The sequence below is a fragment of the Diprion similis genome, chromosome 10 (assembly GCF_021155765.1).
Source record: "Diprion similis isolate iyDipSimi1 chromosome 10, iyDipSimi1.1, whole genome shotgun sequence".
Lineage (NCBI taxonomy): Eukaryota > Metazoa > Arthropoda > Insecta > Hymenoptera > Diprionidae > Diprion > Diprion similis.
In genome coordinates this window covers 3,568,184-3,593,118 of record NC_060114.1, presented here as the reverse complement: position 1 = coordinate 3,593,118, position 24,935 = coordinate 3,568,184, and the positions used below count along the sequence as shown (strand labels likewise).

General features: G+C 35.7%; 2 protein-coding genes across 3 annotated transcripts in view; both read right to left on the bottom strand.

The window, feature by feature from the left end:
• LOC124411293 (UPF0489 protein C5orf22 homolog) overlaps window positions 1-11,786 on the bottom strand; it is a 764,359-nt gene extending 752,573 nt beyond the window's left edge. The window contains exons 1-3 of one of the 2 annotated variants that reach the window (XM_046890352.1): window positions 11,443-11,786; window positions 9,866-10,011; window positions 5,624-5,773 (exon numbers count right to left, since the gene is read on the bottom strand). In XM_046890352.1, the coding sequence (XP_046746308.1) occupies window positions 5,624-5,773; window positions 9,866-10,011; window positions 11,443-11,499 (353 nt within the window). In that variant the 5' untranslated portion in view covers window positions 11,500-11,786. The remainder of the gene's footprint in view (window positions 1-5,623; window positions 5,774-9,865; window positions 10,012-11,442) is intronic. The other variant, XM_046890353.1, reaches the window with a different exon arrangement.
• A 3,792-nt stretch (window positions 11,787-15,578) lies between these two features.
• On the bottom strand, window positions 15,579-22,226 carry LOC124411300. The gene is made up of 6 exons (XM_046890362.1): window positions 22,001-22,226; window positions 20,455-20,628; window positions 20,160-20,361; window positions 19,711-19,906; window positions 19,550-19,635; window positions 15,579-18,842 (listed from the first exon to the last, which is right to left on the bottom strand). Exons 1-6 carry the CDS (start codon window positions 22,185-22,187, stop codon window positions 15,689-15,691), a joined length of 3,999 nt encoding a protein of 1,332 aa, XP_046746318.1. The 5' UTR covers window positions 22,188-22,226; the 3' UTR covers window positions 15,579-15,688.
• Window positions 22,227-24,935: the final 2,709 nt, after the last annotated feature.

Below are 24,935 nucleotides of genomic sequence, written 5' to 3'. Positions count from 1 at the left end.
TCGGTCCTTACCGACCGAGTAAAATTTCACTTATTTTTACTATTATCCTGCATCCTTACGCATTACTCGCGTAAAAAATGAGCTTGAAATAGTCCCATTATCCATGCAATACCTGAAAAAAAATATCCAAATGGATTCTTGTTTCATACGAGAATATAAACGCCAGGAAATGTATTTGTGCAATGAGTCTAAGTAATTCACATACAGGACTACATTTCTTGGCGTTATTGCTGTTTGAAACAAGACATTGTTATCTGAATATTTGTATTCGGTATTGCATCTAGAATAGCGTTATCTGCAGATGTTTTGCCTCGGTGATATGTAAGCATGGATATAAATAGTGGAGATAAGTGAACTTTGAATCGATCGGTAAAAACTAACAAAATGGTATTTTTTACAGTAAATGATTAGAAAATCAGCTTCAATTTCATAATAATTTCTGTCAAATCGACAAAACATATAAGGACACGGTTTAATTAATTAGATCGAAATACTCCTCTAAAGCACAGATCTTGAAAAACTTCTCTGCGGAATGGAAAGACTTAATTACCGTCGATACAAGTGTTCAAGGTATAAGAAACACAAAAACGAAGAAAAAATCATCCTCAAAAGGATGTACAAAGAAGCCATTTTTAAATTATGGTGTAGAATCGACTCTTGTGTTATGATGGCAGCACTGCTTAAAGTAATTAGACGTAAGAGCTAGACAGGAAGAAAGAAACTATATGCTCATACTTACCGATACTTCCGGTACGACACGGTAATAGTCCTATCAAATAAGGTCTGAATTCGAAATTTTGAGCACAAGTCTGTAATTTTGCATATACGAGTTTTGGACCCTCAGAAACTCAAATCTGAAGTCATTTTTGATCTGAGTTACGGAAAAACAGTCAAATTTGACGTTTTTTGCGTTTTCCTCAAAAACTACTATCGATAGATGAAAAATGACTTGACTATCGTGTAGAGCAGAAAATTCTACATCGAATTATGTCCTCATTCGTCGAAAACGGCGTCGGATTAACGAATTCAGAAAAAAAAATTATTCCGCTCAAACTCCTCAGATGTCGTCGATAAGTAGAATTTCCGTTTTCTTAATTTGTTGATCTGACTCAGTTTCCTACATATGAGGACATAATTCGATGTAGAATTTTCCGCTCTACATGATGGTCAAATCATTTTTTTGTACATCGACAGCAGTTTTTGAGGAAAACGCAAAAAACATCAAATTTGGCTGTTTTCTCGTAACCCCGGTCATGCAGCTCAAAAATGACTTCAGATTTGAATTTCTGAGGGCTGAAAATCCCTATCTGCAAAAAAACAGGCTTGTGCTTAAAATTTCAAATTCAGACCTTATTTGACTAGACTAGTAGAGGCAAAGCTTGATCTAATGACTACATAATATTATTCATTGTAATCTACCTGAATAAATTCGTAAGTACGTAGATCCATACATTCAGTTCAAAGGCCTACGATATCCTAACATATATAACACCTTGCAGGTAAAACTTCTCGGTGAGAAGAAAGGGGTTATAAATGTACAGAGACACGACATTCTTGCACGGCACTCTGGAATACAAGCATCGGTAAATCGAGGGCAGGTGACCGTCTTCTCCGCAGTTCTGTTTCTTCGTAGTACAGCATGTATCGTGTGAACTAGGGTGTCCGTTATTTCCTAAGTTGCTTTTTTTTTGCTGTCGCACCCTAAAGTTTTAGTTTTTGCCCTAAAAAAAAATGTCATGCGAAAAAAAGTTCTTTATTTTCATTTTAAACCGTGCCACAATCATGTTACATTTCCCATTTAAATAACATGGGATTTTTGTACTTTTAGGTATTAATTTTTTATCTTTGGAAAAAACAATAGTACAGATATGATCGATGCATATTCTTGTAGGAAATTGAACGCTATAGAAAAAAGGTCTCTTATAATTTTTCCGTAATCTACTATTTTTAAAGTTATTTGAGGTTAAAGTAACGTTCAACCTGAATTTCATAGTTTTTTAAGTTTTGCCATAATTTTCTTTTAAATAATCGTTGAATTTGAAAGGTAATGTTTTAGAAACTATCTGAACAAAGCTAGACAGTTTTAATATCGTAAACAATACCTTGCACTTAATATTAGAACAAGATTTATTCTTTTTTATTTAATTGTTTTACAACTTTTTGGTATCTAACCTTTGGTAGAAAGCGGAAAAATTAAAATTTATTTCTGTTTCTTATTTATTAACTTTTTTACTAAGCAACTTTTGGTAAAAAGCGGAAAAGTAAATTTTCAATTTATTTCCATTTCTTATTCATTAACGTGTTTGCTGAGCAGCCTTAGCTTGCTTAGCACAATCGTTGTAAAATGATTTAAAAAAAATAATACATCTTGTTTTAATATTGATTGCAAGGTATTATTTAGGATATTTAAACTGTCAGGCTTTTTTTAGATAGTTTCTAAAACATTACCTTATAAATTTAATGATTATTTAAAAGAAAATTATGGCAAAACTTGAAAAACTATGAAGTTCACTATGAACGCTACTTAACCTCGAATAACTCTTAAACGAGTAGATTTATCGAAAAATTATAAGAGACCGTTTGTCTGGAGCGTTCTATTTCCTACAATAATATCCATCAATCATTGCAGTATTGCTGTTTATTCCGAAGATAAAAAATTAATTCCAAAAAGTACAAAAATCCCACGTTATTTAAATGAGAAATGTAACATGATTGTGGCACGATTTGAAATGAAAATTAAGAACTGTTTCGCATGATTTTTTTTTAAGGGCAAAAACTAAACTTTGAGGTGTCGGCAGTAAAAAAAACCCAACTTTTTCTAATTTTCACTCCCATACAGCATCACTGACGCTGAATTGAGAATTTCTATTCATCGAAACAGCGATATTCACAATCAACTGTCACAGTGGGTGAATTTGCGGCAAGAAAACATTTATTTCAAAGCTTTAATTTTCACTACAAATAAGACGGCACAGCCGCAAAAATGAGCAAATCGGTGATTATATCTATACTAGGGTGGTCGTTAAATGGGATTTTTTATAATTTCAATGTTGAATGATCGTAAATCGGCTCCAAATCTAGAAAAAAATTCTATAATTTTTTCGGATTTTTATTGAATCGCGAAGTTCAAAAATTCTGATCAAACACAATTTTTGACTGGAAAGTGTCCTTACATACATCCTTAAATAAAAAATAAAATACGACCATATAGGGTCACTAAGGGCACGTCCACGTAAGCGTTTAGCGAGTCGGTCACGTTAACAAAAAACTATAATAATAAACAAGCCTCGGTATTCCATATCGAAAAAATCAAACTTCCTTAATTATTTATTATTAACATCGATTTTTAACAACTTTGTACACAGGTGAGATATTTGAAATTATTTGTTCCTTAATCCCGAGGAAATTTCTTATTCGAAACCACTCTGAATAGTCGAGATCCCGGAAATCGTGAAAATTCCCAATTTTTCCAATTGAAAAGAAAACCAAGAGCCTGCTGGCACAACAGGGACTTGAAATAAAAATCTGAAACAATTAGAGAAATTTTTTTTCTATATTTGGAGCCGATTCATGACCATCCATCGTGGTGTTACATTTAACGATCACCCTAATCTATACCTATACATCAGGTACGTTATCAGTGTGTGAATCTTTACTCTATAAAGTATTATGTAAACTATATATACAAGATTAATGTCACCGAATTTGGGGTAAGTATGTTTGGCAGTTTTAACATAACGCATCAAAAGCACGCTTGAAATCAACGAGAAACCTCAGTTTTTTTACCTAACGTTTCTACATGTTTTATATACCTGCAATTATAAGGGGAAACTTCAGTGAAATTTTGGACGAAAATCGGATTTGTAATTCTTATACGATTTAAAAAAAAAGTTGTATAAAAATACCTTCCACCAATTTTTAGATCACGGTATTATATGCATTCGAGATAAAGTTTAAACTTCCTGGAATGAAGACGTAGGTATACGCAAAGAACTTTTGAAGAAGATTCTGCCCATCGCTGCGAAAAATTATTTGCGCATAAGCTTTCATCGCAGAAAGTTGAAACTTTGTTTCAAGGTTTATACTACCGACTACCGAAGGTTTATACTACAAATCGATGGAAGGATTTTTTCATACGACTTCTAGTAACGATTTTCAAAATCTTTCAGCCACGAATTAATTGTGTGGACCGATTTTGACAAAAATTGGTTTCTGAAAATTTTTGGACTCGCTAATTACGAATCAGGAATTGGATTTTCAAAATTCAAAATGGCAGATCCAATATGGCCGATATCGAATTTTTAAAATTCATTACTTTTAAGCATTTGATATCCGCCATATTGGATCCGCCATTTTGAATTTTGAAAATCTAATGTCGGATTCGTAATCAGTAACCCCAAAAACTCCGATATCCAAACTTTAGTAGAATTTGGTACCGTTTCGAAAGTGAAAATGAATTTTTACCAGAAAAAAAGCATTTTTTGGGGAATTGTTTATTGATAACAAATGAATGAATACATATTTCGAGTGAAATAAAATTTTCAACCAAAGATGGACTTCTATTAAACCCAAGGACTGTAAAAAACCTGATTACAAATGTTGGAAAGATGTTTTAACACCGAAAAACTGATAGAATGAAGGTTAGAAAAGGGTTAAGACTAGTCACAATTCATTTGCTTGTTTCGCTTTTCATCGCTGGGAAACTGATAATGTTGAAATGTGAGTCTTGAAAAAGAAAAAGTCTAATCAAACGCATAACAAACTGAAATACAGTTTACGACATTTCATTTTCGGTAGTTTTTGTACAATCATTTGTTTTTCAATAACGAAAATGCAGAACAGTACGAATGGTGTATTCCTATGCCAAGAGATGAATAAACTGTGTGAAAATTAAAAATATGTTCATATTTATTCAATGATGCATGAATTTCTCACTTTCTAGACTTTCAGTTTTTGAACGTTTTTTTTTCGGAAAAATGTTGAAAACAGTAAGAATGAAAAATCTCCCCACTTCGGCTCTGGGCTTAAAATTTTTATATCTGACACCCGGATTTTGCAGAATTCTTTCAGACTTTTGAATTGTGTCGATCAATAAAATAATTTAAAAAAATCGTTGAAAATTCAAACCGTGTCGGAAAAATGTTTTTAAAAAAATTCCTGCCTTTTAATGTGAGAACAAATATATAAAAAATCGTGGGCCAAATCCGAAAGGTCAAGGGTCGAACACAGATCGATATGGAATAGACTTATGGTATCGTTTAAAAAGTTCCTCGCCCATTTGGCCCGAACAAAATCCCACAGGCGTTCATATTACGACGAATAACATTTGATAATGAACGGCTTTTACATTTCTTCACATTACGAACTGACGCCGGTTCGCGTCGGCCATAGAAGGTTTGTTATTTAGAGAGGACGTTTCATACCCGTATGTGTCTAACTTGTCCATCGAACCTCAGCCTAACTACTTTGCATTCAGGTTACACCATACTGTAAACGCGTATCGCACAAGTGTATGAATTTTGTATTTTATTTATAAGTTTGACGGTGTGATGGAATAGCTGATATTATATTCCTATAACGATTATACAAGCCAGCTGACGATGAGCCGCGGGACGGGACTCACCTTATGCATCCGTTGTCCTTGTGCTTCCCGATTAAGAAAGTGGAGACGCCGTCTTGCATCTGCGTTGCCCAGGGCGGCTTCACCCAGATCAGGTGCTTCAGGTGACCCGCATACGCCGCCGGAAGCATCCAATTCTCTATACTGATTTCACTGCGACATAAGCGAAAACAAACTCGTTTAGACCAGTTACGCGGGTATCAGTGCTGATCGAAATAGGCGGTAGAACGCTTGAAGAGCATCGACGATTTTGGAATCCGACCCGGAATTTGGATTCCATGCGTTTTACACTGGAAGTGTATTTAAGGAAAATGGGCCGGAAATCAGAAGTTTGTTAATTTTTTTCAACTTTTTCAAATCCCGAACATATGTAATCAGATACTTTGAACAGTTTCAACGGGTGAAAAAGACGGATATTTTTTATGACTGATATGCTTTGGGTCAATTTTTTCACAATTCCGATTTTCTCAAATTTGTTTCCATTCATTTTTAGGACCTAATTAATGCGCGATCAGCTGGTGAAAATAATTTTCACGATATACTACGAAAATACGGACAAATAAAAATAATAAAAAATCACTGTTTTTTATAACTTTTCTCTACAAGACGATGAAACATTACGAAAAATTGCAATCACCTTCAATTATCTTTTCAGAGAGAAGAAAAATCGACTGCCCGAGAAAATTTTAATAAAACTCAAGGAATAGTTGCAAAAGAGTACGAATATTTACGAGAAATTATGATGTTAGAAAACTTACTGCGACAAAATACAAATGCATGACAAAAGCCACGTAAGACGAAAATGAAATTCAATGAACTTTTTCGTAGGTACGGAAATCTACAATTGAATAGAAACAATTAAAGTCCCAAGTCTGTAAAAAATCTTGCAAATCCTCAACTCGAATTCGATGTAATTTTTTTTCATAGAATATCGAAGAAAAATATAAAATCCTAGGATTTTGACGGATTTAGAGAATCTGTCGTACGTTTTTGAAATCGTTTTGTGTCACTAGTTGAGTAGTATAAGAAATAACGACCGTTAGTAGTTTAATTTCTAAACTATAGGAAATCTGTGATATTCGACAAGAAATGACATCTGTTTCAACGATTGATGTCTGAAAAACTATTAATTGAAAAGTACAAGCCATTCCACAACTGTCATGAGATACGACGAAAAATTGCATTCAAAATTCTGTTCAATAACTACGATAGTATCTTAAATTTATTCAAAAATCAGAAAAAATGTTGTATAAAACGATATACGATTTTTTTTACCAGAAAAATTCAAATTCAATCATTAGTATAATGATTTCTCGAAAAGATAAAAAAAAGTGTCACGTTTATACTATTACTGAATTCCTAGAGAAATCACATTTTTGTAAATGATTGCAATTTTTCGATATTTCTGACTGTGGCCACCATCTAACGATTTACTGTGACATTCGTGTAGCAGAAAAACAATTCAAGTAAGGTAAATTGAATGTATCGACGAAATATCTTGGCTACAACTATGCAGAAAATGTGTATTTGCATTCTAAATCTGAGTCATCGCGTGATATAGAAAACATTAAAATGACTAACGGTACAGTAAAAGTCTTTAATCGATACGTTAAATATATGCTCTTACAGTATAACTATAACTGGTTTTCGGCACAAGCCTGAAAGTCGATAGCCGAAATAAAAAGCCAAGGAAGACGATCAAATACGGCCGTAAAGATAAACATAACGATCTAAAAATCAATAAAAGATTCAATTTTGAAACTATATATGATCCTATTAATTTCAGATTTACTTTTCATACTAACTGAATCACAACATAAATGTATAACCTAAATTCCAAGCCAGATTTCACCATACCGGAAATATCAAAGAATATAATTTTTCGCGTGTCATTATTTGGCTTTTTTTTTCTTTCTTTTCTACTGGATAAAAAACTGTTTTGGATAACACATTTTAATTTTCAAGACGTCATTTCGTTACACCAAAATCATAATTCTAGGAAATTAAATAGTTAATTTTAAAAAATCAATCGAGTTCAGACGCAATTTATTCTTCTTATTATTATCCACTTTATTTACTACGTATGTATAAAAGGCGTTCGCGTATTGCACAAATATTCAGATTTGCTAGGTTTTATGGGCCAGCCTTGTGTGCCAGCCTCATCAGAGCGTAAGACCAACAACTTTTTATTTCTGCGATTCGATATGGCAATAAATCATACGCGTGTTGATCGGCAATCCAAAAATTCAGATGAATGACTTCAAGCTAAATGTGGGTTGTATTTGAATGAAGAGAAATTCACTTTACGATCAGAATGAATCATGAGGAATTCTACAATCTGAAAGTTGTTTTGTTTTTCGTAGTCTAAACTCCACAACATGGTGATTCATCCCGAGATTTTTTATACCTTGCTGCCAAAAGTTCGCGTGCTAGAATATATACATATAAAATAAGGTAAAAATTATTATATATATATATATATATATATATATATGGATGTATGCATGTATGTATACGTATATGATTTCGTCAACTTGAGAATGCCTGAATGCGAAATCAACTTCAGTCACCTCTGCTCCTTGCGGGATCTATGACACATTCATGATGCCATATATTTCGGATTTTTATAAGCAGATCTATAAACTTATGAATTTATTATAGAGATTGCATTTCTCTTAAAAATCGGTTCTACCGACATGAAATTTTTACCTTCGAAGAAGAAGCAATGAAATTACTCAGCAGTAAGAATAAATCATGATTCCAACGTACGGGAATAATGATCTGACTAATCTGCAGTGAAATATGATACATAAAGTTCAACTTATTTCTCGTCCACTTCTCACAGTCAGAAGATTCTTCTAGCGATGGTTAGCAAAAGTTTCTAGACCTTGCAAGCAGATGGTACACCTAATGACTGTACATTAGGATGGTTCATTTTAAACTTATATTTTCTTTTTTTTTTCTTAGTCTCTCACTTGAAAATTCGGCACCAATTTCAAAAACAAAATTCTAGTTGAAGCACAGAGCTTCATAGTAAAAATTTTTAAAGGTCACTACACATAAAAATAAATAAATAAAAAATATTTTAATAGTTGGTAGCCACATTCAAATATTTTTTCCAAATACCCATCTTTGGGAAAATCTTTTTGAAGTGTTTTGTAGCACTTACTCTGATGAGAGACAAAAATAAAGTTCAATTTCTGTACAAGAAATGAGAAATTGTGAAAATTAATTTATCCTTATTGATATTTAACCATCGGTAGTGACCTTCAAATAAGCTATTCATGGCCTGGTCTTTCAGGAGAATTTCATTCTGACTATCAGGCATCAGGTGGGAGACCGAAAAAAATAATTTATTCCAAATGAACTACCCTCAAAACGATAATTGGCTCTTTTAGAGCAATTGTTATCATTTTTATCTTTCTTGACCTTCGGTAACGATCTCTAAATATTTTTTATGCTCTGTGCTTCAACAAGATTTTTTTTCTGAATTTGGCGCCTAGTTTTCAGACGAGATGCGAAAAAAATACAAGTTAAAAAGAAACCACCTACGATACAATGGAGCGCAAAAACGATGTGTGCACGCGAACAGTTAAGAAGAAACAAATGTACTATTATTACAAGAAAAAAAAAATCATTGAAGATTAACAACGCCACCACTATACATACATATTTAAGTTACGTGTATAAATACACATAGTTGTATATATTTCTTAGCAACCTATTTTCTGAACTTTCACAACTGCGCCAATTATCCTAATCGTTATAATATCGGTATACCTGCGTGATGAGAACGTTTTTGCGTAATTGGCATTTGGCACGAATGTTATTCCTGCGTACTTCGCTCGTCGGTATAACATAAAGTATGCAGTCCGCATAAATCAGCCTCTTAGTAAAATCGGCGAAGCCAATACCGTGCACGAGGAAAATGCACAACGGAAAAACATTTCGCCAAAGGCTATAACACTAGTCGCAAAAATGTGAAAAAAAACACATTATAAAAATGGAATGAAAACAAACATCGTGCAGATCAGACCAATTCCCGGAATCGTAAAATGAATAGGTATTATAGATTCATTTTTCATTTTTATTCTTTTTCACTTCTACATCGAAGAATATTGTTAAACTGCCATTACCTGCGACCACAAAAGTCAAATACCTTACTTATCGGCTGAGTGTTTCGGCTCGGTGAGTAAGGGAAATGCTCGACTGATGCATAGACGATATAGGTAATTGGATACTCACTCGAAAAGTTGGTTCTTATCCCAAACAACGTCCGCCTGCATATCTTTCGGTATTAGCATGTCGGGGTGGGAATCAAGGTGGATAAAGGTGTTTCCTTCGAACGGAAGATGCTTAGAACCTAAGCAACGATAAACGAACGGCAAGATCTGGAGGAATAAAACAAGAACGAAAAAAATCACCATGTTTTCTACGCGAAGAATTTAATGCTTTCGGAAATACGCGTGAAATTCCGGATAAACGCGAGGCTTTGTTATCAATCCCGCACTTTCGTAACCCCGTTGATACAAATGCGGCATACTGTTGTACCGGCAATTGGTAATCACGCACGTTAATGCAAACCGATACAGTAATTATCTACGGAGCCCACGTCGTCGGTACGTCAGATTGCAGTGAGTCAAATAATTCAAAAGCAAAAAAATACGAAATCAATTGTCGTTCTCGTATCTGGTCATGATTGGTGCGCGAAAGAATTTGCAGCACAAGCCTTGGTTCATTTCCTGATAAAATTATTCAACACTGATAAGATATCGACGGACATTAGTTTTAGGACGAGTCTACGTATTAGACTGAAAATATGAATGTCACTCTTTGCTGTGAAGATTGATGCGAAAATAATGATGTACTCCGAAGGAATCTGTAATTTATTGGTATTCAACTAGTATAAACAAATCTTCGTCCATGATTTGAGCCAATACATACACCCCTATACTCATCTTGAGGTATGGTATTTCTACAAAAGTCATCAAATACGAGAAAGAAAATCTTTTTAGCACTTTAGCTCCGACTTATTCCACAGATTGTGTTTTTCGTTTCTGACGGTTCGAAGATCCTATACCACCGTCAAATTGAAATCGTCAATTCCAAAAATCTCGCTATTATTTTTCGAAATACAAATGAAAAAATGATACGTCATTGCTTCATGAAGCACAACTTTTCATAAAAGACCTACAAAATTTTGAATACCGAAAAATTAGCTTCGTCACATCAGATTCAAATTTCATCAGTGCCTTCATAAATGATCCGAGATTTTTTTTAATACTAACGGATCCGGTTTTTTTGGTGTTCGATTTCAGAAGGAGTTTAGAAATTTCGATCCTCGCTGATTGTAAAACCGCGAAACGTTGGGTATTATTGACGATACACGTACGGTAAGCAAGTACTTCGATACCGACTAATGCGCAATTCAAGTCGCACAACCGCGGAGATCTCGGTCGGTAAGAAGGAACCACACCGTGGGTACATTGCCGACTGACTCAAGTTGACCGTGAATACGTTGTGACGTAAGGCTAATTGATAACGCGACAAATTATCGAAGCAAAAACCGTGCGCGTGAAGCAAGCCTCGTGGAAGGGTATCCCGGTCAATTCCACGTAGGAATAGGACAACGCCTAGATATTTCCCTGAATAAAAATGGACCACGGTTTCGAGATATTGTTGCCGCCTGAGGCGATGCGTAGCGGGTGGGTAAAGGCCTGTGGAAAAACGGTCGCGAATGTGCGCGTGATATAAAGCGAATGTAAACAGTCGGTGTGTCAGACGCGATAGTCGTTCGTCCGACCGAAGTGATAATAACTCACCTCGTCGTGATTTTCGACGATGTAAACGGGAGTTTCGGCGAAGTATTTACGCGACATGGCGAATTTTTTCCGCGATCTCTTGGCTATTTCGCAACTTTAAGTCGGAAGGGATTGACGCCGATAAATAACGCGACAAAACGAACGAGGGGACACTTTGCGTTGCGTGTAAAATGCGATGCACACGCGACTGCCGCGGAAATAAGCGAAACTCACTCGCGACGCGCATACACGTGGTATAACCCTCAGTAATCGACTGATGAAGGTAAGCCTGCTACGCGGGTTCCTCAAATCGCGATTATTCGCACGGACAAAGACGAAACCCCGGCGCTATTATGCGCGGATCCCGAGGGACTGGTTACTGCCCGCACTGTTAGGCAGTCCTTCGGTTTTGCGCTTTATTCTTATTTTCATTCAAATCTTATTCGCCGGAGGACCGTTGAAATTTAAAACAGCGTCAAAGCTGATCCGAGCGGCCCCTTCGCATCTCCTACTGCGCACCGGCTTATTGCGTTATTATTTTCTCGCATTCGGGCCGCCGGGTTACTGATATCGGCAATTTTTATACAACTGAATTTGTAATTTATTCGTACAAGGGTTACACACAAATTATAGTTCTTTGTGTATGTATAAAATATTCAGGGCCCTTATTTTGAAATACTATCGCTTCTGTTGCGGTCACTGATACGCATTTGTATACCTAGATGTATATAGTAAATCAGTGATTGCGGTGAACGGTCTTATAAGTGATAGAGTTCAATGTTTCTGGGTTAGTTAGTATTTTTCGACCGAGGCAACATAACCTAGACATTAATTCTTAGCTGTTTCGAAGCCAAAAACTCGATGATCATTATTTTTGACATCTCAAGATAATTTTGTGAACGTGAAGGACTTTTTTTAGTCATCTCTTAAAAATATTCCACATACGAATGAACACAGTTTCTACGCCAAACTACAATAAAGAGCAGTTCGTTGAAAATTGCAGGAAATATTCTCAAATTGTAAGAAATCGTTAAAGAGCGTACAAAATTCTAGAAAATCGTCCAAAATTATGGGGTTTTACATAAAAAATTATAAATTTTTAAGAAAAATTATAAGAATATAATTTTCTATAAAAAATTATGACAATTTCCGACACAGAAATATTATTTTTGAACTACCGCTAGATGTCGCATCTGTAATTTCTTACATGGAAAACTTATTGCAAACAAGTTGTAAGTATCTACCAGAAGTTGGGTCTACATTCGAAGATCCTCTCATCTTTTCAGTACGACCTAAACGGATTTTAAGAAACTGTTGTATATTTTTTAATTCACATTGTTTCAATTGGTGAGTCTTGTGAAAAAACTGACACTTGCTATTTCTCTAAATCAGGAATTCTACGATATTCTTCAACAAATTGTATTCATTATAATAATTGATACAATAAGAACGATCGCATAAACGCGAGCCATTCGACAATCACCTATCTATAAAACAAAGACGATAATCTACGAAAAAGTAGAATATTTCACGAAAGAATACGATAATCTACAAAAAATTCTATGCCAAAACTACGAAAACGTCCAGATTTCTCTACTTAATCGTAAAATCAAACTCGTAGTTAGGCATAAAGACCATTTTCACTATGGTGGTATAAGTTATACACCTCGGAATTTTTTCAATTAGGTCAAATTTCGACAGTAAACTTTATTCTAGGAACGATTTCTTATCAGTCCATGAAATAAAGAGATAAATCAGTTTAGCAATCTTTTCATTATTCACACATCTGGCTTTTGATAATGGTGGTGACCAATCGTGGTTGTTTCACGCGTAAAATGGATGTAGAAATATCGGTTACGATATTTTTGAGTCCATTTTTCTCAATTTCTGACGATCATCTACTCTATCGTACTTACAGTGTTTTTGACACTCTTTCTGCCGTCTAAAATGAAAATTCTGAATGAAAATATACTGAATTAATTATTACAAATAATATTTAATTCATTTTATTGTTAGTCATTATACTTCACTTCACTGAGGATGAAATTTTTTATTTGAAACTAATACACATGGTCTACAGGTAGGTACGGCCAAACTTTCTCCAATGTTGTAACATTAGACACGATGTAACTGTTTGAGCTTAAGGTTTCAGTTTTTCTTTTTTCCGGAAATTTAACTAAATTTCCCGAATTTTCTATGACTTTTTTAGGTAGAATAAACATTCCAGACTATTCAAGATTTTCCAAGTTTCTAAATTTGAAAGTGATAAACCTGTCGAATAGAAATTATATTGAAAATTAATCCTCTCTTTCCCAGGTGGGGCTACAATTTCTGTAGTTCACTAATAACTGGAGAAAATGCTCTTTTGGCTTTTTGATGATTTCTAATTTTTCGATAAAACAAATTGGACGTTAATCACAATTTTTATAATATTTGATAATTTTTATCAACAGATGATAATAAGCTTAGTGTTGAACCCTCAGGTATTCTTCCCCTATTTCTTCGCGTAAACATCAGAGGTTACCTTTGTCATTTGAACAGCTGAATAAGACTATGTGTCAAATATGTGTTCAATGGTTTTTAATGTACTCAAACACATCGCAGAATGAAGAATATCGGTGAGGTTGACTTACACTTTGGTTACTTTTCTTATTAGCATAAATGACGTTGCGTCTACTAAACATTTTGTCCCTTCATTAACACCGTCTTGAAGAGTTTAATACTTTTTAAAATAAACAAAAAATCGATGCATTCCTGTATCCGCTAGTTTCTTACGCTAGCGATTCTAAATCTGTACTTCTATTCAAACTTGAAGACTAGTATTTTTCTCTTTTTCTCTCTCTCCCTCTCTCTCTCTCTCTTCGTCTTCGCATCGTTTTCGGTTTTCGGCAAAACCATTATCATAAATGTTAGGAGGGTGTATGCTCTTGAAATTGTTTTGATGTTTCACGGATTTTCGATTTTATTTTATATAATCTGGCCTTATTAGTTGATTTTGAGTAAAAGTAATTAGTGCAAATTCAACAAGTTCTGAGGAGGTACCCATGCTAAGCTACCTATAATGATTTAATTGTATGTACATCAGAAACTGAAATTCCATCGTTTGTAGTTTGTGCAATTATCGTTGGTAGCTGAAAAGCCAAAAAACGAACTAATTACTTGGAAAGGCTCTACTTGTTGCACATCTAAGTCGCAGCAAATTTTTTTCCGTGAAACTTCCCACAGACTGGATTCAGATGCATACAATTTCGATCTGCTATAGATTCGTCAATTTCTGTCGTCTGTTTGTTGACATTCTTCAGAATGGACCAGAAGCTTTTGACTTTTTACGACATTTTATGAAAACATAAAAAAAAATAGAAAAACACTATTTTTCGTAGGAAATAGTTTTTGCGGAAGTTTTTTTCTGATAAGATGATGAAATATTACGAAAGACTGGGATAATCCACAATTATGTACAACAAAATAAAAAAGCAACTTACCCAAAGAATTCAACTAAGAGTCCATAATTTTTCGTAAAAAATTGAGAACTGCTGCGAGAAGTGGTTATAATCGATAGTTTTCTCGACTAGTTGTAAAAATGAAAATAAAATACCGCCAATTCGTACAGATATAAGAATTCAGGAAGAAAATCTACCCTTGAATTACATAATTATAATTTTACGTAGATAATTGTAGCAATCCACGAGTTCTTACAAATTTTAGAAAAGTATTCAACTCGAAAACTAAGAAATCGCTTTTCATAGAATTTCGGAAAAACATCTATTTCTGGGAACGATTGTCCATAAGATTATAAATATCTAATAGAAAGTATGAAGTACTATCTTTGAATCACCACTAGATGTCGCATCTCTCTTACAAGGAAAACTTACTGAAAACAATTTAACTACCTAAAAGATAGTCCCTTTGGAAATATAAAAAAAAAATTATGTCGGTTAGTTTTAGTCTATTATAAAATATTACAGAAGAAATCAAATCGCAGACATCGACCTGCGATAGTTTTCTTGTGAATGCAGAACTAGTGCTTCACATAATTCTCACCATAATCAGAACCTGAAGGAAAAATTAATCGTTGAATATGACGAGCACATATAATAAATATTCAGATTTATTTCTTACTGAAAAAAAATGTACACTTAGAAGGAAAATGGAATCAATCACACATAGACGTGCGTAGATCCGAAACTGAAAGTTAACAATATGTTACATTATTTAAGGACCCTAGATATCGATATTAGCTAACCGATCACTCGTTAAAGACAGCGATTCAATGGTCAACATAATACTTCATCATTCCTTTGAGGTATTCTTCCATATGTAATCGATTCGTTTGATGCCTGAGTTCCTCAAACCACTTGTCAAGCTCTTCCATTTCATTTGTTGGTTCACATTCTTCCCGATCAGACAAAACACTGTCGTCGATATAAGTGGGTGAATATTTTGCATGTTCACAATCATTTCGCGCATTATTATCATCGACAATCTGACGTTGGGGTTTGAAACTTTGCGGTTGATCGTTGTACACGAAATTGTTCGTTTGAATGGGTACGAATTTCGACTTCTGGCGCACTGAAATTTTCGGAGATGATTTTGTCTTCAAATTTAAGCCATCGTTGTTCACTTTCACTTCTGGCCAGTCATTCAACTCCAATGACTCCGATGTATCGGAAGACGAATCTGTAGCGTCTCTATCTGATTCTTGGTAATCATTATTCTCCAGCTTTGCAAAAGATTCTGTCTCTTTGTCAGCCTCGCTCACAGTCGATTCTTCCTCCGCATCATTCAGAAATTTAAAAAACGCCATACAATCAACGTTCGTCAAATTCGTCCCCTGGAGTCTGTCAAAATTTTCCCGGGATTCGAAGACAGACAAAAATTCGTCGTAACTGGTAATCGAGTCTGAATTTCGTTTCTCGGCAACTTTAGCTAACGCAGTTTCACGTACCTCAGAAATACATGGGTCGTCAATCAGACCAAGAATTCTCTCAAACCGTCGGGCACAAAGTTCAATCGGATCGACATGTATCAGGTATTTCACACGTTCCTGCATGCAACTGCGCTTTTCATCGCTAAATCGCGACGAGAATTTCTCTTCATCAAATGCTGAGTCGAGGGTTTTCAATTTCGAGAGCAGTTGTTCGGGTTCTGTCGCTTTAGAAAAGGATATACCCGAAATCCTCGAAGATTCTAACTTCCAATAAGATTCGATCAAAGCGCAGAATTCGTCTTCGCTCATTGTATGAACATCGTCGAGTTCTGCAATTTCGAATTCCATTTGACGATATGCTTCAAGGCATTCTAAATACTCGCGGCTTACCAGGAGCCACAAATTTTCTCTCAACCTGGAATAAATTTCGGTTGACGATTCCTCAACCTGACGAATTATTGCACATTGGTCATCTTGCAAGTCCGTCGAATCGGAATCGGAATCGTTTGAATCGTATTGTGATTTCTCAGAACTCGAATCGGTTAGATTGTTTAGCGATTTACTCATAGAGTCAAAGTCTCGATAAAACGACTTGAGCCGCCCCTTTGAGAATCTCAGAAATTTTTCACGCTCCGAAACTCTGCACTTGGCTCTTTCCCCCAGAATCTCATCGCCGTTTCGTTTTCCAATTTTTTCCTGCTCGACGAAAGATATCAGCTGCGAATAAGACATTTTGCCACGAACAAGACGTTTCAATTCCAACTTGTATCTGTCCTTTTCACTCATGAAAGCTGTTGCGATTCTGATTTTTCTCATCGCCATGTTTTCGCACTGAGAATTCGACCGCAAGTATTTCACAGCTTCGCGATACCTCTCTATCTCCAATTTGGAAAAGACTAGCATCGGCAGCGGCGCCTCAATGTTCGTTGGGTAGGGAAAATAAGTATCAAGTTTCCATCTAATGATGGGATGTTTCCTCCTGAACTCATCGACTTCTCGGAATATCTCAATTCTCACTGGCGGGCAATCGTCTAGTTCGCTTTGAATATCCGGATACATGCACAAAAGTGCCTTTTTCTGCATCTCCAGGAACGTCAGCTTCGCCGAATTGCGATTCTCATACAACAATCGATGCCAAGTGTGGTTCACACGATACGCCGGAACCTCTGTCAAAGACTTCAAGCAACTAATCTCAACATCGATCCGTCCCTTCCATTGCATCAGCTCGTTTCGTGTCAGCGTTGCGTTGCTAGAATTTGAGGTGTCGTCGAAATTCATTTTCTTCAAGTCACTAACAATATCCTTCAGCTTTGAAACTTTTTCATCGCTTGGATCTTGTGCCAACAATTCTTCGAAACTTGTTTCCAGCGACTTGATCATATTTTCTGCGTCAAACGTCTTCACACTTGTCGCATTAACGTTCAATTCACTTTCCTTTTTCTGTTCATCTATGCTGATTCTAGAACATGCTCTGCGTGGTCCTGTTGCCGTGTATTTTGCTATCGCTTCTTGTGCCACACTGCAGTCGTCGTCGTTATCCGACAAATTTGACAGATTCAATTCGAACTTCGTATTTTCATTAAACTCCAGCAACCTCGAACGCTTTTTGTTATTCGTTTTTACCGTGAATTTATGTACTCTGTCATTTGAAACTCGCTTACACTGATCTTTCGTGTTATTTTTCGCTTTCAAAGGGGTCTGTTTAGTGGAAAATACATCATCCTCATCCTCTCTAAATAAAGTTTCCAATTTCACCTTATGCTCTACACTCTTAGGTTCAAAGTTGCATGATGCTGAGTCAATTTGACTACACGACGACTCGACAAGATTCTTCGTCTTGAACTGACAGTTTTCCGTCTCAGAATTCGTTTTCCTCGCAATTTTAGTGCCTTCAGAAATTCCTGCGCTGATATTTTTAGAAGCCGGGCTCATATTTGAGTCAAATTCGACCTCCGTTTGCTGATTAAATCTAAGATTGCGAATCGACGCCTCTTCAACCGGGACAAAAGGAGCTCCGTTTGGAGAAGAGAGAACATTTTCAGCGGGTGTTTCGCCATCGTTACAACCTTTATCAGTTTTTGCCGATATTTTTTCGAACGTCGAGTCATTTTCCGCCCAAATATCTTCTGGATAATTCTGGGGTAGTCTGAGGACTTGGAATCCGGCTCCACCGACGGAGCCGATCAGTTCCCTAAAGTTGTCGAGTTCGTTTTGGGCAACGATCGTTATCGCAATACCGTAGGATCCATACCTTCCGGCCCTACCAATTCTGTGCAAGTAAGTTGCTCCGTCTAGAGGAACATCCAAATTGATAATAAGGTTTACGTTCTCGGCATCTATGCCTCGTGCTGTGAGATCGGTCGTCACCATTATCCTACACTTGAAGTCCTTAAGTTTTTTGAACCCTTCGATACGTTTACGCATCTCTTGATTTCCGACTATGTATATAGCTGAGAAACCCATCGCGTTGATTTTGTTGCAGACTGACTGAGCTCTGAAAATATTGGTTTGATATATGAAAGTTAAGGCAAGTGTTCATTTCAAATCGCATCAAAATAATTAAACATTTCGAAGATTCGTACCATTTCAATTAACAATGGCTTATTTTAATGGGAAAATTATTCTTCACATATTTAGTCAACAGATTCTTTTTCGTGAATAGGAATTCAATCTTGTTTTTACTTTAATCTACATTAATATCTGTAGTGCAATCTTGAAAAATTGAATATTTACTGAAATCAACATGATAAATAAAGGTTTCTTAGTGGGATTGTGTAATATAGTTTTTTCAACAAAATAAGAAATCGAACTAGTCTATTAGATTTCAATCAATTTTATAGTCAGTTGAAATGAAAAGTGGATGTTTTCATATTCTACGAATATGGCAACTCGATGAAATCTAAATATTTGAATATCTTGTAATAAAATAAATGGAAAAGCATTGATTTTGAACCCACTAACTTCTTTGATCCGAGGAATATTGAAGTTTTTAATTAGATTATAGAGATATAAATACTATCGAGTCTGAAATACGTCAAGAATTTGTTTGAAGACTTGATACCTATATAGAGATCTTATTGAATTGCTAAATAACTGTTTTTGCATTTCTGTCAATTAAACCATTTTAAACTAGAAAATTTCATTTACAACTAACTAATATGTTAGTAAATACAATAAAAAGTAAGTTTAATAAATTTTTACCTAGATTGATAGTTCGAGAAAACGATGCTTTGCTTGAACGGTATTTTGACAAATATTCTGGCAAGTTCGTTCACCTTTATTTGAACCTAAAGTCAGAAAAAATTAATACTGCTACAGTTGCATCCGTCCGCAGATCCATGAAATTTCAGTTTCATACAAACCTGTCTCATAGCGTTCGGGTGCTGTTGAACTACTGCTACGAATTGCCGCAGACCGATCAACACAGGACCGTCACTGTTTGGAGATGTGAGAATAGGAGAACGCATGTATCTTCCAAGAAAGGACTCCAGATCTCCAGGATAAGTGGCACTACACGATATGACTTGTTTGTTGACCGGTAATTTCGAAAATATGTAACTGAAAATTTCACAAATTTTAGAAAAGCGAAATAACTCAAAAGGTTTGTCATCGTAAAAACATTGCTTCAAAAAAAAAAAATTGTCTTCGACTTGGAAACGCATTTCATCAGTCGGACAACCGTTCTCTAGCATTTTCCATCATTTTTGTAAGGAGATATTATACGCTAAATCCTACGGCAAGTTTGAAATTCAGAATTGCCCATGATTGTCATTGACATAATATGTAAATGTAACACAATAATTCTAGTTACTTTATATCTTTTTGAAAGCTAACTTCCATCAGCTTGTCCGCTTCGTCTAGGACGAATAACCTGATGCTGTTCACATTCAGAATTCCCTTGTCAACCAAATGTTTCACTCTCCCTGGAGCGCCGACCGCCACATGACAATTGTTCGCCTTCTTACGGTCGTCTTCAATCGATATTCCACCGATAAAACTTTCGACCTTCAAACCTGGAAAGTTATTAATATTTACTCGACGGTCTAAGTGTAACTAGTCTTACGAACCACATTTTTTTTCTCCTGTAATAAATAAAAAATATTCACCCTCGAACTCTGAGCCAATTGATGTTATTACTCCAGTCACTTGCAAAGCTATTTCTCTGGTAGGTGCGAGAATCAGGACTTGCAAACCTTTCACAGACATGTCGAGCATTTCCAAGGCAATGATGCCGAACACAGCCGTCTTACCAGTTCCGGATTTTGCTCGTACAATCAAATCTATGGAGAGCATAAGAAAAAACAAAGATTAAAGCAGAATTCCTCGTGTTTCAAATTTTTTCAAGCACAGATTGCCTCTTTCTGCATTATCATATTATCTGATCGTCCAGTTTAAAGTTGAAGGTTGTAATAATGAAAAAAAATGAATCTCTTTTGAAACTTTCAACAAAGTTGAACAGCAGGTGTCGTCAACGCCAAGAAATATTAAAATTAAAAATCATCATTATTATTACAGCTTCACTTTATTATTTATATTTCTGATATGTCGGTATTTGTAGTTGTTATTTACATGAGTTTATTTTTACAGTTCACATAGGTATTCCCGAATACATACAATTTTCCACTAAACATTGAAATGTGGAAAGCAAGTCTCAAAATAAAATTTTCAAAAAATAAGTAAATTATTCAACATCAGTAAGCAGAATGTAAGCTTCAAGAGTGAATAATCACAAAGTTCCTCAGTTCGCAATGAATATTTTTGTAGAATCTATTCTGAAACAAATTGATTCGTTACTTTAAGAATGCACTTAAATATAATTTCTGAACTACCTCTGTCAACAATTCCATTACTTTGTAGATTGTATGGACACTAGTGCTTGAAAGTCGATTTCTACGCACTAGTGCTTATAAAAACTAGACAATATTCTCATTTTTGACAGAAGGTAACACAGAAAATAGGATATATGATACGTGCGCATATAAGATCTTTTTGACTCGTATAAGTTTTGTATTCGCATTTGGCTCGAGCGGCACTTTACACTCGTCAAGAAATCTTTATTTTATGCGCACGTGCCAGAAAAATAGCAATACGAGTCGGTCTACCATGACTGAATTTTGTAATGTTGATGTAGCTAAGCATTGATAATAAATTGCTGTTTCACAATTTTATGAATAATTTATATGGGCTGAGGTTATAAAATGAGAATCTGCCGCTTTAGTTCCGCCATAATTAATAATTTCTTTAATTTTTTGTTAATTTTTACAATGTGAGGTGGGTTTTGCCTGAGTATGATTGACCGAATTTTGAATCATGACAAAACAGAAAAATAACGATTTTCCCTAAGCATCGTTACATTAATGTAGCAAATTTTCAACTCACATTGAATCGTCATCTCACCTCTTAAAGATTAATTGAAACAACTCCCTGGTTATTGATTATTAATATTCGCAGTAGAATAATATAAAAACTGAAATACCAGGGATTCAGATTCAGAAAGTTGTCGTTTGAATTGAAATTCATGAATGACAATGTTTAAAACACAGCACACAAATAATGGGTGCAAAATGGATGAAATTCATGGTACTAAAAATATGAAGCTTATTCTAATACTGAGTATATTTTTTCAAGCAATAACTGATCTCTTATCATTACCAAATCCACAACGACCAAGCGGAATAGCTTTAAGTTGAATCGGCGACGGTCTTTGAAACCCGGCGTTTGTAAGCCCGTCCAAGACGCGTTGATTGACACCCATTTGGTAAAATGTGACATCCTCTTGAATTTCTATGTCTGTTGTACGGGCTTTGGAACCTATTTCGTGCGCCGTTTGACGCGACATTTTAGGTTAACACGACTTACAACGCGTGGTATTGACGTTTGAATGCCTTTTCGAATGATGATGTTTGTCAGTATTGTCGGCACTGCTATCTCGAGATACTCAGGCAAACTACATGTGTTGCCACCATTTTGACATGACTCTGTAGGTAATGCAGGAAACATATCTGTCGGTCAAAAGAACTGGGTTTGCATACGCGTAATGGCGCGTTCGAGCGGTATCAAATCAAAATTTCTGAAATATAGTGTTCACTAGATTTCATTGTATTTTGATTGATTACCGCTCAACCGAGCTCTGCGCCGACGCGTCCATGTGAACCCGCCTTTACGAATTTCCGTTTACAGTAGATGGGTCCCATCGGGTAACTAGCAATTAGGAGCACTTATTTTGTGTATCACGGAATTCTGATATGTTTAGCCTTTTATCCATCATCAGTGTCAACTGCCAAGCATTATATGCATACCTTGTTGTTGATTTCACACTAGAACTTTGTACTGTTTTATATGAAACCATTGTCGAAACTGATCACATCTGATTCATTAAACTACGTGTGCGCGCTACCAAATTCTTCAAAGCCTTCTACAGCCGTTAGGATGAGTTTTAGACCATGGGTGTCTCATCTCAAAATACTTGCGTAGGCAGCCTCTACACACCTTACAAGTGTGCCCAGAGTTAACATAAACACCCTGTATATTAGAGTATATACTGCTGAAGGGAGCTGCATGCAGAGAGAGAGAGAGATGCAGGGTGAAAAAAATTTTTGGCAACCCCCAGAGATCCCGCGGGGTTCGGTGAAAAAAAAATTGACAAATTTAAATTTTGGGTTATTTTTAACAAGGGATTTTGTGGTAACCTTTGATTTGACTTTGAACTTTATTTTCCAAGTCATTTTGAAATAAACTTTGTACAACAGCAACAAAATGAGAACCCCCATTTTTGGTGCGAGAATGGAAAACAGCGGGAAATTTTATGTTTAAATATATATTATGGTCTAGGGTCCACGTGACCTCAACGGTTCAAATAAAGTTCAAAAGTATATGCGCTTGAGATAATTTTGAGGATCTGCATCTCACACAAGATGTTTCACACAAAAGTTATTAGGTTTGGTCAAAACGATCTGATTAGCTTTTGAAAGTTGATCTTGAAGTTAAACTTCAAAGTTCACTGTTTTTTAATGAAAGTTTTGATTTTAATCACCAACTTTCTTCTTTTGGCGCAACACAGCGACAACGACGCGGACGTAGAAGGATTCTGTTCCTCTTGGGGTGTTTTTTAGAATTAGTTCCTCTTACTTTTGGGGTGCTTATTGGAATGAGTTCTCCTTGCCTCTCACTTTTGGTGTCTTTGTAGAACGTCGCAATAGATGAAAATCGCAATTCATAATATGATATATAGATCATATATCAGCTCTCTAAACTCCTTATCGTTTTTATGCAGCACTGCAGGTGTGGATCAGCATGCATATCGATATTTGCCTCGCAAATGCCCCTATGTAGGTGTTTTTATTATTTTTTTCTGAAAACCCATCACGGAGCAACTGACCGAAACGATGAAGTAATTTTGATCACTTGAGGTGAATCGAGGTTAACAATTTCGTTAGTAGTCAATCTACTATCCTGCTAAAAACCAGAATACTTTCGTATAAATCTTGTTTTATACCGCCTCCCGTAAGTGTATTACACATGTCGGTTGTATCGTTAGGATTCTGGAACGCTCATTCGAAAGTTTAAATAATTGCGTCTACCGCGATAAACTCTTTGCCATGTATTACCGTTTGCACATCTCTCGTCATTCTGAACAAGATCATTTTCGCGAATATTGGTTTCTCGTTCGGTTTTACAAGTGAGTTTACGTGTTGTTTTGCAAAGACGATGTCATCTACTGGGACGTTATGCCCGTCGAAGGGGGAAACCCATTGCATGGTGACTTGGACTAATACGTATGATAGCGTTTTGAATATCAAGCATTGTACTCAAGTGTTCGAGGTTCTGCAGTATTGAATAATGTAGGTTAACTTGGTAAGATTAATTATGACAAAACTGACATACAGATAAAAAACTAGATCATGAGAAAACTCAGCAGGTAAGCGATAATGAGATGTAAGGGATATTCTCGAAGTTACTGGTATAGCCACCTGGAATTCCCATAGGAAGTGGTGTCCCAGGTATCCAGTGTTGAATCATCACTGAAGCAAGGTGGATGTCGCAGGGATCAGGGAGATAAGCGTGTCAATGGCTTGTCCGTTTCTCGTGTTGCTTGGTTATCACCAACTTGATAACAACTGCAAGGTTCGTGTTCGTAAGTCGTGCAGTAGTTGCACCCTGTTGGATTAACGAGATCTTTTCGATCCGTTCGGCTACGTGGCACTTGATCATTTGGACTTGCAATCGGAGTGGACTTGATATAATTTTCGAAGGACTCGTATTGGAATCCTGTATGGCCATTGAATTGGATTTTTGTTTACATTTGGAGCTTATGTTACTCGATTGTTGATCCCGATGAAGGCCGTGCAAGTTTCATTCGTCTTGGCAACTTTTAGATTTTGCAATCAGAAGGGTTCCACCAATCACTTTACGAGAGCAGCTGTTAATATGTCTTTATGTATAACTTGGTGGAAATTTCTACTACAACGAATTTTTACAGAAATTGGAACATTTCGTATTATTTCGTGAAAAATTGTAAATATGCTTGGTTTTTCGTAAAAAATTGTTAATTATCGTTAAAAGTTGTAGTATCTACTAGACTTTTTAC

Excerpts from the sequence above, each read along its gene's own strand:
- LOC124411300 (XM_046890362.1), bottom strand. The coding sequence starts at position 22,187 with ATGTCGCGTCAAACGGCGCACGAAATAGGTTCCAAAGCCCGTACAACA. Across the intron at positions 19,907-20,159 it reads AGCTTTCAAAAAGATATAAA|TTACATATTTTCGAAATTAC; the intron begins GTAACTAGAATT and ends TGAAATTTTCAG. Across the intron at positions 19,636-19,710 it reads ACCCGAACGCTATGAGACAG|GTTCAAATAAAGGTGAACGA; the intron begins GTTTGTATGAAA and ends TTCTGACTTTAG.